Here is a 16549-nt window from a genome sequence, read left to right as displayed (position 1 = left end):
CGAAGCTCCAGGTCAAACCACGACTCATTTTATCAAATGTATTAGGCTACAACAGATCACTTTCCCATAACGCAACTCCTACTACGGAAGCCTGTTAACTCAAAGGCGTAGTGCTTTCTTGCAATTGGGTCGGTTCATGTTCACACCGTAAACGAACCGTTCCAGAGTTCGTTTGGAACCGTACCGAGACCACCTCTTCAGCTGGGTCTCGGTTCGGTTGTTTGGTCCGCACCCGAGTTCGATTGCTGTATTCACACCTGCCCAAAAGGTCCGCACCAAGGGGGGAAACGAACTAGAGTTCGATTCAATCGAACCAAACAAGGCAGGTGTGAATACACCCTAAATCGACTGCTGGCGGTAGATCCTTTTCCTATTTAGCACCAAAACTTTGGAACAATCTTCCTAATAATGGCACTTTTCCACTGCATGGTACGGTACGGTACGGCACGGTTCGGTACGGCACACTTTGGCGCTTTTCCACTGCATGGTACAGTACAGCTCGGCTCGGCACGGCTCACTTGTGGCGCTCGCTTCAGCTCGCTTTAAATGGTACTACCTCTGTTGAGGTTCCAAGCGTACCATACCGATACTAAAATGTGACGTAAAAACACTTCAGATCACTGATTGGTCAGACAGACAGAATCATCACTACCAACGTCATTGTATTTGTGAGACATCAAACCCGCTAGATTTAAATAGCCAGTAACAACCAGCGCTGTAGCACCTGTTTTAAAACTACTTGCTTGAAGAAAAAAACTTCCAAAAAAGAAATGGCTGAATCGTGGTCAGTGGACGAGAAGTGCAGACGTTCCTCTCGTTGGTTGACAAGGATCGGATAAACTATAACGATTAGTCATAATCCCACCCACTTTGAAGCCGTACTAACTGCAGAGGAAAAGCAACCGAGCTAAAGCGGACCGAGCCGTGCTGTGCCGCGCCAAGCTGAGTCGTACCACGCAGTGGAAAAGCAAAGCGAGCCGAACCGTGCCACGCCGAGCCGAACCGTACTGAGCCGTACCGAGCCGTACCATGCAGTGGTAAAGCGCCATAACATTGTCACATCTCTTTGGCTTAGCATACACATAACACATTATAGACTTCTATAATTCAATGTTAGGCTGCATAGTTTAGATCAGCCGGAACCGGGAACACTTCCCATAAATCCTGATGTACTTTGTACATCATAAGAAGGATGGCGTCTACGCTAATATTAGTCTCTCTGTTTATCCCGAGGTTTACCACAAACCGCCGGATCCAGGCCATATCCAGATCTAATGGAGGGCCATCGCATGGACACAACGACAACGCATCCCTGAGGTGCCAGCCTGATCAACCCTGTGAAGGCCTCATGGACACCTCAACAAACTGGTCTCCATGACGACATGATGACTCCACACCCCAAACAGGTGAAATGGATAAATATTGTGAAATGTTTATGTCATTATTTTTTTTTAAATAAAGAGGAGATGAAATGGAACATTTGTGTTAAGTACACTCCAGTAATCATCTGTGATACATTTTGAAGTGTGTTATTTTAAACTCGTATTTTAAGAACTAAAGGCAGATTAAATTATGGGACAGGTTTTGTCACATATCTCTGTGGAACGCCTTTGATTTTGCTGTACAAACAGACAACGAACAAGTCAACGGAGAGCAAATATGTAAAATTTGAAAGTGACTTTATTAGCTGTGAAGGTCAGTGTTAGGTTAGGAGTAGAGATGTTATGATACAATTTTTTCCCTCCCGATACTGATTCCGATACTTGTGTTGTGGGTTATCGGTCAATACCGAGTACCGATACCAGTGTGTTAAGAAAAAAAGAAAAAGATCATACTACGCCTGCATGAATGTGATATGATTGTCATTGTAGTAAGGCCTGGCTCAGGTTAAACCCTTTGTAAAACATGAATGTTTACAGCAAGCCATTTATTTTTAAATTTACATTTAAATAGAACAGTATAAAACAGTAGTGCAACAGCAACTTAAATAAATATAGGAATAATTATTTAAAAAAATTAAAGTGCAGCCACAATATTGTAAAATAAAGGCATTTACATTTTTAAATAGAACAGTAATGCAAATTAAAACAGTAATGCAACAGCAACTTTAATGATTCCTTTAAAAAAAACTTAAAGTGCAGCCATCATGTACTAAAATAAAAAGGCATTTAAATCTTTAAATAGTGCAGTATTTAACAATAGTGCAACAACAACCTATAAAGTAAACACCAAAAATGCAAATCAAAAGAGCAGCAGCTACACAGTAATCAAAAAATCATTTAAGACAAGTAGGCTACACATTGCAGTAGCATTTTAGCAATTTAGTATTGCTCATAATTTCAAGACCAAAGGCAGATTCTTCTTTAAGAAGATGAGCATTTCTGCCCTCTCTCCTCCTAGCCTGTTCCTTCTTGCATCAACAATGTTGGACGCTGCACTGAACAGTCACTCACTGTCAACACTGGTACAAGGAGCACAGAGAACTTTGCAGCAGTGGCAGCCAGGGTGGGAAACCGAATTTGGTTGACTCCGCAGTACTGCAATGGGCTGTCTCAGCGTGGGACCGTTTGCTCTGTCAAATATGTCTGTATTTGAACTTGTGTGCTTGTGCTACTTGCCCCACGTTCCTCATCATGCTCCTGCAAGATGTCCTCAAACAGGCCTTTCAAGCTGCTCTTTCCGCTGCTGCTGCTGTCTGGCTGTGCTTCCATATGGGGCTTTATGGGGGTTTTCTGTCACTGTCTCTGCTCCTTTACATAGACACATACCTGTCTTTGAATATTGGGTCTAAAGAGAGGCAACTGCATACAAGGGCTCATTCTCGATGCTCTTGAATCTTTTCTGGACAGCCTCAAGTAGGGTTGTTTTCATGGTTTTTTATACCCGTGTCCCCCTTGTTCTCCCAGGCAAGCAGGCATTTCAGCACTGTGACTGAGGGGGTGACTTCAGCTGCAGAAGAGGTGGAGGAGCTAATCTGTCAGGTCAGTTCTTCAAATGGTGCCAGAACAGTGATTATTTTCTCCAGTAAAGCCCACTGGTTAACCGTAAGGGTCACTGGCAGGTCATGGTCAGCTCCATATGCTGAAATTGACCGTTTCTGCTCCAGTAAACTCTCGACCATATAGTAGGTACTGCTCCACCTCGTTGCTACGTCTTGGTGCAGACGTTTGGTGGGCATTTGGAGATCTTTTTGAACATCCTCCAGGCGTGTAGTAGCCATTGGCGAGTGTTTGAAATGCGCGACTATCTTCCTGCCATTCACCACCAGCTGGAGAGTGTGGGCAAAGCATCTCAAACTTGGTACATCCATCTCGTCCATGGGTTTCTTCATGTTGCTAGCGTTGTCGCGCAAAGCAACATGAACATTGGACTTGGGGATTTCCCACTTTACTAGCATCCCCTCAATTGCTTCGGCAATTAATGTGCCAGTATGTGATCCCGGAACTCGTTGGCGTGCAGCACCGCACTTCGAGGGGTAAATGTTGACTCTCTGTCCACCCAGTGTGACGTTAAACTTAGCAAAGACATGGGGCAAACGTCGGAGCTCCAAATGTCCGTGGTAAAGCTGATTGCATGCACGTCTTTCAGCATACACGAAATGTGTTCCCTAACTGTCTCTTATAATTTGGGTAGGGTTTCGGAGATATATTTACGACCTGGCAAACATCACCTTGGCTCCAAATGCTCCATTAAGCCGCGAAATCTCACATTTTCGACGACAGACATGGGTTGGTCATCCAGGACAATAAACTCAAAAATTTTGTCGGTTACCTTTGTTGCTTTTTGGCTGTCTTTGGGGAATGTATCTCATCGCTGGAAGGCAGTTTCCAGAGTTTCCTGCTGCAGTTCGTCCTTCTTTTTCCCCTTAGCTTTGGTAAATTCGTCATGCTCTTTAGCATGACGCGTCTTCAAATGTTTGATTAAGTTGCTGGTGTTGAAACTTGCAACACTCGTGCCACCCATCAAAATTGCTTCTTTGCATATGTTGCATGTCGCCGTCTTACTGGTGGGAACATCCAATGTAAAGTACTGCCAAACCGCCGACATGATGCGCTAACGTTAGCTCATGGAGGCGTCAGGTGATCAATTCTTCTTCGCCCCTCTAAAACAGCAGCTGCCGATGGCAGCACAGCGCAACTGCTTTAAGAGCGGCAAAGAAGAACTGTGTCAGAGCTAACGGCGCTAACCAGTAAATAGATTCCTATTTCTAATAAATTACGTGGTATCGGATCTGTGCCTCGACTCCAGTACTCACCGATACCGATGCCAGCATTTTCGGCAGTATCGGAGGCCTCTTCGATACTGGTATCGGAATCGGAACAAGTCTAGTTAGGAGTGGACAGATGAAAGACTGGGACATAAAATCTTCTAACTAAAAATAAAAGACTTCTAAGCAACATCCTTCTGTTATGTGCAATGAGCAATATTATCCTTCAGACAAATAATAAATAAACATTTTGCTGTAGCAAAATCACAAACAGCTTTCATACAAAAATATAGAATTATGTACCAGCAGTGTGGTACATATGCACATTCTGGACTTGTGCATGAATAATTAGTAACATACAAAGCTGCTCTTATACACAAATAAATAATAAAGAGTCTAAGACGTATGACTTAAAATTGTTGCAGTATACTACAATCAAAAACAGTTAATACATAAAAAAGTAAATGAACATCTGCAGAGAGCACAGTCAAACCTACGTAACGTACGTATAAAAGATCTGCTTACAGCATTGATGTGAAAACAAAACAATACAGAAATAATCTCTCATACAAAAACAGAAGACAATGCTCGAATCCATTTGAGCCAAACATATTTATCTGGGTATCAACGGAGCACAGGATGTGCTCCCAATATTCATCAGTCTTCTTTTTGTGTTCTTTATTTCACAAGTTTAATCTTGACGTTTTTTGCTGAAGAGCAAGCAAGGTTTTTTTTCTTGGACACCATCCATAGAGGTAGTTATGCAGTATCCTTCACACTGTCTGAACTGTAATAGAAACTCCAATGATAACCCCTGTGCAAAGTCTGAAGCACTTGCCTGTTTGTTTTTCAGAGCTAAATTGTGCAAGCGCATTGTTCACGCCATTTCAGGAGGATGGCCACTGTGGCTCTGATCAATGGTGCTATGGCTTATTCTATATCTCCTGATTATTGTATTTCAACTATATTTCAGTTCCTCTTTGGAGCCATGGTGCAGACATGCAGATGGACACAGACCATAAGTTCAAAGGTATCAATGTTCTGGTGTTCACAGGTTAATCCATATATTTTCTAACAATGTTCATGCAAGTAAAGTACTCTCTTAATCCAGTAATCACAGGTGTATTCACTATTGTTGCATAGTATTTCTATAGTCGAGCCTATATTTTAAATATAGTATTTGTTTTTAGTTGTTTAAAAGAGGACATTTTTGTCAGTATTTTTCAACTTAGTATAATTATTGAGAAGTGATACAATTTATAATCATTTGACATTTTAGTGATATTACACTGAGGTGTACTCACTTCTTTAGTATACTGTAAATCAGAGGTCTTCAACACTGCTTTTGAGGTCCCACTGTCCTGCAGAGTTTAACTCCAACCCGAATCAAACACACCTGAACCAGATAAAGGTTTTCAGGATTGCTTGAAAATTACAGGCAGGTTGGAAATAAACCTTGCAGGACATTAGGTCTCCAGGAACAGGGTTGAAGATATCTGTAAATTATATACATGTAAAATGGTTTTGCACAGATGAAACAAATATTTATTATCAGTGTAAATGTCAAAAAAACTGCTTCAACTCACATCAATCATACCCTCTACTTTAGCGATTGCCTTTCCAAAGATTGTTCCAAGCTGGTCTCCCACTCCTGCCAGCAAGAATCCGAACAGAGGAATTCCCAACAGGGCGTAGATAATACAGAAGATGCGTCCACCCTCTGTGTGAGGTGAGATATTCCCAAATCCTGGAGTCAATAAAAGTAAAGTTTAAAAAAAAGTATTTGATACTCAAAGTACGATACAATTTTTTTTATTGTTAAAAAAAATCTTAATTAAAAAAAATATTTATATTTTCACAAATTTTACTAATTATTACCTCTTAAATCTTTGGTTGTATTTAGTTTAAAACACAAGCTGTTTACCAGCAACAACATGCCATTGAGAACCTTTTGCCCCAATTCTAAGGGGACCGTCTTACCCCAAGGGACTAGGTTAAATTTTTCAACTCAAAATAAAAACACATCAAAAGTAAGGATTTCGAAGCGAATTTCAGCATTTATATTATAAATTGATGTGTTTTAATGCTGTAAATAAATTGGCTGAACTTTGGCAAAAAATCCAAGGAATAATTTGATTTAGCAAACATAGTTATTATTATTATTATTAAATTTCTCTTGAGGTGAAGATGTTCAGCATGAGAAAGCCTATCAAGTGATATGAATTATGCATGTCTGCGTCAAACAATGCATACATAACATGACAATAGCTGTTCAAAGCTGATTGGGTAATGGTGGCAAAATATTTTGTATTTCTTTTTTGTACCAAACTCATTTTGTTCAAGTTACAGCTATTTTAATAAAATTGGTGAACCCTTACATTATTTATTTGAACTCTTGTAGAAATAGAAGATTATCATAAAACATGCATAGTCAAGAATGTATATAAATATGGTCACCAAAAGCAGCTTAAGAAGAGAGAGAGATGCAGCGATCACTAAAGGGGCCCCAAACACTTCTGATACTTTGAGAAAAGGCTAATTAGAATTGGTGAGTGAAATTTACACGTGCCAATCCCCGGACTTACGAGAAGAAAAGGAGATGGTGTGCATCCACTAATTCAGATATTTTCTTTGGAGCGGAGCGGTTGCTCAAGCAATCGCTCAATCCATTAACCTCTGCAAAAGGAAATGTTTTAGCTGAAGTTTACGGCAAATATCAGTGGTCTCTCTATCCTTTTCATTTGCTCAGCGAACTGCAGTACCCCTAGGTTTCCAAGAGCACGATTGCATACAGAAAGGCCTTGAAAACTGCTAAATCAGCAGTTTTTTTTTACTCTCTTAGAAGAAAACAAATAAAACCCTAAGTATTTATTTGATACAGTGGCTAAATTAACATGAAATAAAGCTTAAACTTCTGACATTTCCAAACAGCACAGCAGTAATGACTTAATGAACTTTGTAGCGTCTGGACTGAATCACAATGACCGATTCAGTTCTCAGCTTCAGAAAGCTTTTAACCTTTTGTACTTCTTCAAGTAAATCACAGGCCTAGCACCGATGAGTCTGGATCGAATTGCCCCCACTGCCACTTTAGTTGCCTGGCAAATGCTAAACAGAAAACACCTCAAAGCTCCACATAGACATTCTTTTCATTTAACTCATAATTAAGTCATCCCAGAATGAATATGATATACTTTGAATTTCCCCCACCTTATATTAGCCTAGTTAGGACTTTTTTGTTGCGTAAGTTAAACTCTAAGTGCTTATATTCAAGTGTAAGAATGTATCTCTACTTTGATATCTTACATCCATATCTTCCTTGGTATTGAATTATTCCGCACATTACGCCTTAATTAAGGATGTATAGTATGTTACGATAAAATGTATTATAGTATTTTTACCATCCTTTGGAGTAAAAATTACCAATTCTGACACCATCATAAAACATGTAAATTAGGCTGTCAGAAGGAGACAAAGAACACTCTCTCCCGCTAAAAGTTCCAAATTACTAGTGGTCATTTCACCCTAAAATAGGTGTTGACTGATTTATCCTTAAAGGACGTTGACAATAGCTCATCTTCGCTCATTCTTTCTTTCCTGCTCATTTTTCCCTGTCTGCTTATTTTTCCTTTCCTTCGGAAATCTTCCAGATTTTTGTGCAAAACTGACTCTCGACTTTACCTTGTTTAAATATTCCCCCTAAAGACGTGCCCTCCAGAAGAACCCAAAGAATGTTTCATGCTCACGAACCACACACCGAGGATCTACAGACACACACACGCACACAAGTATTATTTCTATCGATATTTAGATGCGTTTAATATTGTTTGCCCCTGCCTTAAGGTGATTTGATTCTTTGCTGGCTCTCAGGGGTTAACTATTTGTGATATTTGCCATTCTTCGATCTTCTCTCTCTTTCTTTCTTTCCTTACTTTTCGTTATTCTGCATATATGTATTCTTTGTTAAAGTGTAGTCACATGTATTCGTAGTTTTATTTATTAAAAACCATTATACGCTTGATTGCTCACTGATCATAGTCACTTAAATGTTATGATCTTTAGCAACAAGCTTTTATACTCTTGATTACTTTAGTTAGTAATCTAATAGAACGTCTTGGTTACGTATGCAACTTTCGTTCCCTGACGGAGGTGTCGACTGATTGGGATCACGCTTAGAGAGCCTGTCATCTTCGAGTACTGTTAAAACAAGCCAATGCACATTGGCGTGCAAGATCTGCATCTGACACTCCGCGGCGCAGGTATAAATATGGACGTGGTGTCAGCGGTGGTCCAGCAATAGTGGCGACGGGACTACGTCCCTTCAGGGAACGAGGGTTACATACGTAACCGAGATGTTCCCTTTCAGTCGCTCACGTTCGACGTAGTCAACGTGTCGACTGATTGGGATCCCAATTAAAACGTCACTAGTGCTGCCAGTGCCTGGACAAAAGCCTCCTGACCCCCCAAATTATTGTTGCGGAGATGGGACAAGGCTTAGGCCAGGGAAGTCACTGCTGTTCTGCAAGACCCACTCAGTTAGACTTGAATAACACTGGGAAAGTGTGCCCTTCCGATGGAAGGAGGGATACTATGGAAACCACATCCAGCCCACAGGGAGGTAACATGTGGAGATACACATATGGACTGAGCGGATTACCGGGCAGTGCAACATATGGAATGTCACTGAGGTGGCTCCAGCCTATAACAGGGGGGAGACACAACCAACCAGCAACGGCAGAGCAAGCTCAGCCAAGGGAAAGACACTGGCTCGTCGCAGGCAGCCGTACCGTGGAAGATTACACATATGGGTTTGCCGTAGGGATCACAACATATGGACCCAGCCTAGCACAAGTTCCATCAGTGCATACGAGTGGTAGGGCTAGCATCGGACGCTTCGCCAAGTCCAATGACGAAAGGGTGTACAGGAACTCAACAGGGTTCGGCTAAAGGGGAACTCAACTGAAGCAAGAATGGCGCACGTATCCAGTCCATAGGAGGGGAATGGTGCAGCAAGCCGACACTTTGAGAGGGGCTTACGGTGTTAACTGGCTTCTATGTGAAGAGAGCACACGGGAAGCAACTGGCTCGACACATAGGCTATAGAATCTAGCGAACATGTTAGGTGTCGCCCAGCCGGCCATATGCCCCAGGAGCCTCTGAAAAGATTTAAGTGGGACCACTGTTCTGCTCTTGATAGTATTCCGGCAGTTCAGCACCGACCGGACACGTTCCTCGGTGAATGGTGCCGTGTGTTGGACCGAGTCCAGCTCCATACCGAGAAAAGAGATCCTCTGCACGGGGGCGAGTTTGCTCTTTTCCCAGTTGACCCAAAGACCCAACTGGCTGATATGTTGGAGCAACAAGTCCCTGTGTTCGCACAACTGCTCTTGAGACTGAGCTAGCATCAGCCAGTCGTCGAGATAGTTGAGGATACGAACACCATGCTCTCTCATGGGAGCAATGGCCGCCTCCGCGACCTTCGTAAAGGGGCGACAGGGCCAGCGTGAAGGGCAGGACGTTGTACTGATACGCTCGACCCTCGAACGCGACGTGTTCTTCAGGTCGACTGCTGCAAACCAATCTTGGGGACGGATGCATTCGAAAATGCGTCTCTTCGTTAGCATTTTGAACGGAAGCTTGTGAAGGGCCCGATTCAAAATTCGCAGGTCCAAGATTGGCCGTAACCCACAACCTTTCTTGGTTACAATGAAGTATGTGCTGTAGATGCCGGTCTTCAAATCTGCTAGAGGAATCGGCTATATCGCATTCTTCGCCAGTAGGACTACGATCTCTGCGCGCATGAAAGGGGCACGTTCACTCAACACCGAAGTGTAACAAACGCCGCTGAACTTGGGCGGACGCCGGGCAAACTGAATCTTGTTGCCAAGTCTGATGGTACGGAGAAGCCAGCTGGACCGGTTGGGAAGCACTCTCCAGGGTTCCACAAGCAGGGCCAGGGGGACCAGAGGCACCACAGACGTACCCGGGGTGGGGCAGCGAAGTGGAGGACAGGGACCTGGCTCGGGAGGCCCGAGACGTCGAACGTGAGTGACTGAAAGGGAACAGGAAAGTTATTCTTAATGGCCAGAAGAATAACCATTCTTGAGAGTTGATAAGAAGATCGTACTGTCTGTTCGGTGGACGAACAGATCAGTTGATTTTAAATTAATTCTGTTAAAAGTTATTCTGAAAGCTGATCTAGTCTATATATATATATATATATATATATATATATAATTAATTATAATCCATTATAATTAATTATCCATATATTTATGTACAAATACATGGGCTATGTATTCCCTTGTTTGGGTGATTTACATATTTAGGCAATATTTGATCATAACCTGTTATTATTAATTATATATATTTACCTTTTGAAATAACTTTTGAGAAACTCTCTATGCAACCATCTACTACAGCATCGCATCAGACAGTGCACTGTAGTGTCCCTGGAGAAACATTCCATTCATTCATTGCTATAAGAGATGAAGAATAGTCTAAACTCGTTTAATCATCTATATCAACAACATGTATTTTCGACCCTATACCGACTAACCTGCTGAAAAAGATGTGTCCAGAGGTCATAGATCCTCTTCTTAAAATCATTAATTCATCTTTGTCATTAAATTTTAAGCTATTAAACCTCTTATTTAAAAAAACGAAACTTTATCCTAGAGAATCTCAAATCTACCTTTTCTGTCAAAAATACTAGAAAAGACATTATCCTCACAACTATGTTCCTTTTTATAAAGAAATGGTATGTGCAAGGATGTCCAGTCAGGATTTAGACTGTATCATAGTACTGAGACTGCTCTCATTAGTTACAAATGATTTGTTCCAATCATCCGATCATGATTGAGAGATGCAATCATGATCGGATGATAGGAGCAAATCATTTGTAACTCTAATGAGAGCAGTCTCAGTACTATTAGTGTTACTGGATCTAAATGCTGCGTTTGATACCTTCGACCACAACATTCTTTTGAATAGACACGAAAATTATGTTGGTATTAGTGGAATTGCATTAGCATGGTTTAAATCTTACTTATCTGACTGTTATCAGCTTGTAACAGAAAATAAAGAGATGTCAAAGCAATCACAAGTTCAGTATGGTGTAATACAAGGCTCAGTACTAGGACCGTTGCTTTTCACCCTATACATGCTACCCTTCGGAGATATCATTAGGAAGCATGGAGTTAGTTTTCACTGTTATGCTGATGATACTCAACTCTATACAGGGCCGGCTGAGAGGCATAAGCGAACTAAGCGGCTACTTGGGGCCCCCTGGCCACCAAAGGGCCCCCCAATCGAGTTAAACATTTTTTTTGAAGACTTAAACAAGTGACCTAAATGAATGAATAAATATGAATGAATGAATATGAATGAATGAATGAATGAATGAATAATTCAAGACAAGAAAATTCTGATTTCATGATCAATATACCTGCCAACAACTGCTGCTGTGTCTGCCAGCGTTTAATCATGCGCATAATCTAGACACCACGCGAGTGCATAGACAATTCGTGCGCAACTGCGCATAGTCACGGTATCGCAGTGGTTCTCAACCTTTTTTGGCCCAGCGCCCCCTTTCCAAGATCCAGAACCCTGACCGCCCCCCACCACCACCAAAAAAGGGCTAAATGTCTTTATTGAATGTATGCTGATTATCATTCTGTTATAATAATAATAATAAAAACAATAATAATGTGTATGATTGACGTCCTTATTTTCTTCTTAAAATTATAATTATCATTATTATTATTATGAAATCCGTAACTTTAAGTATTTAAATTGTGAAACATTTATGTATTGAGTCAGTATATCCATTTTCAAAACCGTGCTTTTGTCTTATTCTGAATTACTAAAGTACACCTAATAAGTGTACATAAGGGCCGCATCGTTTTCTCCTTTCCACAAGCGCTTGCGCTCCCGTCTGTTGTTGCTAAGAAAGCATGAACTGCGCTCTCCATGACATGATGATGAGGATTCATTGCATTTGATACAAAGGATTGATTGATTTCTAGCCCTTGCATTAGCTTTACTTGTAGATATATTTATGGAGATGAGAAAAAAAAAACCTGCCCTGTACAGCTATGATCAGCTGTCCGGCCGAGCGTTCGATGTTGTTACGGAAAGGCCGAAGCTGATCAGATGGGTTTTGTCATTATGACTTGCTGTGCACTTGCGGCATTCTGAAAAGTTGAGATGTTTTCAACCGAGGCGTCGGTTAACATATTATGTCTTCAGTTAACTAATTTATAGTTATAAACGCAAATAATAATAATTACCATTATTACCATTATTATTATTACATTTGGGCTATGTAGAAGACGCTTTTATCCAAAAAAAAAAGAAGAACAACAAAGCAATTCTTCAAATGTCTCTCACAATACAAGTTAGTAGTTAGTAGTAAGATTATCACAAATAAACACAAGATGTTTACGCATATCCAAGTGTGTGTGCGGAGTGTGGCGCTTGCTGCATGCAGGCACGATCACGTGCATTTTCCTATCAACAGTGGAAACAACTGAAAATACTAGCTACATAATTTCTGGTCATACAAAAAAAAAAAAAAAAACATAATTTGCAACTTTTATTTAAACTCACAATAACAAGAAAATGTGCTTTTGTAAATAAAATCAAACTATCAGGCGCACTTTGATGAACTGGAGCGCGTCTCAAATATGAGCAAACAAAATATAGCCTACCTATATTGAAATGTCCACTTTTAAACTAAAAAAATCTGATCGAAAGCAAATACCCGTATGAAAGGTGCATTTCTCTCTAAAGGCGCATCCGCTTTACAGCGGAGATGGAGAGGTTTTCAGCCGACAGCGACACTGATTTATAAAACACTAGTTTATTAATAAACAATTAAAATGGGTCAATGTGAAGACACATTTATTATCATATTAACTTATAAAACATCTATAAATCAGTTATGGTTAGAGGCTCTTCTCATTCAGCACTGCGGGAAAAATATAATTTCCAGGTTCTAATTTGGCCTTAGAAATTGTTTCCATATTAATTTGTGAATATTTAAATGTTTAATAAAGGGGCAAAAAGTCATAAACAAAAATATGAAAATACATTATATATATATATATATATATATATATATATATATATATATATATATATATATATATTTGCGTAGCATTGTGTAGCCTACATTTCAAATTCAAATTTTGGTATGCAAATTTGCATTTAAAAAAATAAAACAACCTTTAATTTTTCATTTTTCAATTACAGGTTAAAAAGGAAAAAGGAATGGACACAAAAGTACACGGACCTGTCATGAGTCTGGTAGTCTCCTGTCTCCCTCTTCTGGTCACACACACCCATTACCTCACGCACCTTCAGTACTCTCAGCTGTTTCTAGTTATACCCTCATTACACTCACTCCTTCACACCTGTTCTCTCTTCTCCCTGATTGTTTGTGCTATTTCCTGCTCTCCCTTTTCCCTGTTTCTTTGCCAGATTATTACATTCTCTACACATGCAAGAGACAACTTACTACCTGCTGCATCCATCCTGTCTGAGTCCTGTCCGAGTCCTGTCCGAGTCTTGTCCGTGTTCTATCCGCCATCCAGTCTGGCTCAGGTCGGTCTTTTATTTGTTCTCTATTAATCTCTGCTCTACACTCTGTCCAGCCCGCCTGCTGCAGACGAACGCCCAGAGCATTCATCTCTACTATCTGTAGTACGCTCATTCTCTCGAGGGGATCAGAGAACAGCGTCCGCCGGTTCCTGTTCACAGACTGTTTGCTGCTGTCTACTTTAAGGAGAGACTCTATTATTTTCGTTATTGGAGCGCCAGCATCTACGGCTACCTTTCTGTTGTTTATCTTGAGGGATTTTTCTGTTGGACTGAGTTTATCTCTCGCTATTAAAGAGACTGTTATCTGCAAATCGCTTTTGGGTCTTACCTTTCCACATTACAGAATAATCTGGCCAAACATGGACCCAGCGAACACGAGCCTGATTCATACAGCCGTTGAACTGCAAGGAGCCATGCTTGGCAAACATGATGAGGAGATTACCGCTGCACGTCACGCGGTTCAGACACTGACTGCCCAACTCACTGATCTGTCTCTACAGGTGCAGCAGCTCAGGTGGGATCCTCCGGTTCCTCCAAGGTCATCAGAAGCACCAGAGCCCAGAGTAAATAACCCCCCATGTTATGCCGGTGAGCCCACTCAGTGTCGTTCGTTTCTCACGCAGTGTGAGGTTGTTTTCTCCCTTCAGCCGACTACTTACTCGAGGGAGCGAGCCCGGGTGGCTTACGTCCTCTCCCTCTTGACCGGACCCGCTCGTGAGTGGGGCACCGCCGCCTGGGAAGCTGAGGTAGAATTTACCACTTGTTTTGATTTATTCAAGGAAGAGATGATACGTGTGTTCGACCGTTCTGCTCATGGTGAGGAGGCGTCTCGCATCCTTTCATCTCTCCGCCAGGGAAGACGGACTGTTGTGGATTATTCTATTGAATTCCGCACCCTGTCAGCCACCTGTGGATGGAATGAGCCAGCTCTTGTCGCACGTTTCTTAGAGGGGCTGAGTGCAAACGTCAAGGATGAGGTAATCGCCCGCGAACTCCCTACCCGTCTTAACCCTCTCATCGAGTTAGCCATCCGTGTAGAGAAGCGGTTTGATCTCCGCCGTCGCACCAGAGGATCGGATTCCTTCACTCAACCGGCTGTTTCGACTATCTCCGCTCATCTTTCCACCAACCCAGAGCCAGAACCTATGCAGCTTGGTGGTCTCCGCATTTCTGCCAAGGAAAGGGAACGCCGCGTCATCAATCGTCTTTGCATGTATTGCGGGGCGGCCAACCATTATGTTTCTACATGTCCGGTAAAAGCCAGCGCTTGCCAGTAGAGGAGGGATTACTGGCGAGCGCTACCTCTCTGATCTCTCCATCGAAGTCATGCACCATCATTCCTGTAATCCTGCACTGGTCTGACTCCTCCGTTTCTTGTAACGCTTTGATAGACTCTGGTGCTGAGGGGAACTTCCTTGACGAGACTTGGGCACTTAAACAAGGTATTCCTCTGAAGAGACGCGAGGAGGCCACTCCTCTTTTTGCCCTAGATGGTAGTTCCCTTCCTGAGGTTCATCTGCGGTCCATTCCCTTATCTCTCACTGTGTCAGGCAACCATCACGAGTCTCTTTCTTTTTTAATTTTTCACTCCCCTTATTCCCCAGTTGTACTAGGACACCCCTGGCTAGGTTAAACACAACCCTCACATTGACTGGTCCAATAATAATATCCTCTCATGGAACCTGTCTTGTCATGTCGAATGTCTATTGTCTGCTAATCCTCCTGTTTCCCCCGTCTCTGTGTTTCAGGAGGAGCCGGGTGATTTGACTGGGGTTCCGGAGGAGTATCACGATTTGCGGGCGGTCTTCAGTCGTTCCAGGGCCACTTCTCTCCCTCCTCACCGTCCCTATGATTGCAGTATTGATCTTCTTCCCGATACCACGCCACCCCGCGGCAGGCTTTTTTCCTTGTCTGCTCCCGAGCGCGGCGCGCTAGAGAAATACCTTTCTGAGTCGCTTCGCGCTGGTACCATAGTTGCTTCCTCCTCCCCAGCCGGCGCAGGTTTTTTCTTTGTTAAAAAGAAAGACGGCTCTTTGCGCCCCTGTATTGACTATAGGGGTCTCAATGACATCACCGTTAAGAATCGCTATCCCTTGCCGCTGATGTCATCCGCCTTTGAGTTGTTGCAGGGGGCAAAGGTCTTCACTAAATTGGATCTGCGTAATGCATACCACCTTATTCGCATTAAACAGGGAGACGAATGGAAGACTGCGTTTAATACCCCGTTAGGTCACTTCGAATATCGGGTTCTTCCGTTCGGGCTGGTAAACGCTCCCGCTGTCTTCCAAGCCTTAATTAATGACGTCCTAAGAGATATGCTTAATGTCTTCGTCTTTGTGTATCTTGACGACATTTTGATCTTCTCCCCCTCTCTCCAGGTTCACGTACAACACGTACGCCGAGTCCTTCAGCGCCTTTTAGAGAATCGTCTTTTTGTGAAGGCGGAGAAATGTACCTTTCACGCTCGATCAGTCACCTTTCTCGGCTCCGTTATTTCGGCAGAGGGCATTGGTATGGATCCCACTAAAGTGCAGGCGGTCACCGATTGGCCAGTTCCTGATTCTCGTGTGGCGCTTCAGCGTTTTCTTGGCTTTGCGAATTTCTATCGCCGTTTCATACGTAACTTTAGTCAAGTAGCTGCGCCCCTTACTGCTCTCACTTCTGTCAAGTCGCGTTTTAAATGGTCAGAGTCTGCTCAAGAGGCTTTCGATCATTTAAAGTCACTATTTACATCCGCCC

General features: G+C 42.2%; 1 protein-coding gene across 1 annotated transcript in view; it reads right to left on the bottom strand.

Annotated features, from left to right (window-relative positions):
- The window catches only part of kcnk2b (potassium channel, subfamily K, member 2b), an 87564-nt gene that overhangs the window by 18408 nt on the left and 52607 nt on the right, over nucleotides 1–16549 (bottom strand). Inside the window, exon 4 of the mRNA XM_077219620.1 lies at nucleotides 5794–5954. Within this exon, the coding sequence (XP_077075735.1) occupies nucleotides 5794–5954 (161 nt within the window). The remainder of the gene's footprint in view (nucleotides 1–5793; nucleotides 5955–16549) is intronic.

This window comes from Siphateles boraxobius, unplaced genomic scaffold (assembly GCF_051911475.1).
Source record: "Siphateles boraxobius isolate OS27281-9 unplaced genomic scaffold, OSU_SipBor_1 8, whole genome shotgun sequence".
NCBI lineage: Eukaryota > Metazoa > Chordata > Actinopteri > Cypriniformes > Leuciscidae > Siphateles > Siphateles boraxobius.
This window is presented reverse-complemented; position numbering and strand designations above follow the sequence as displayed.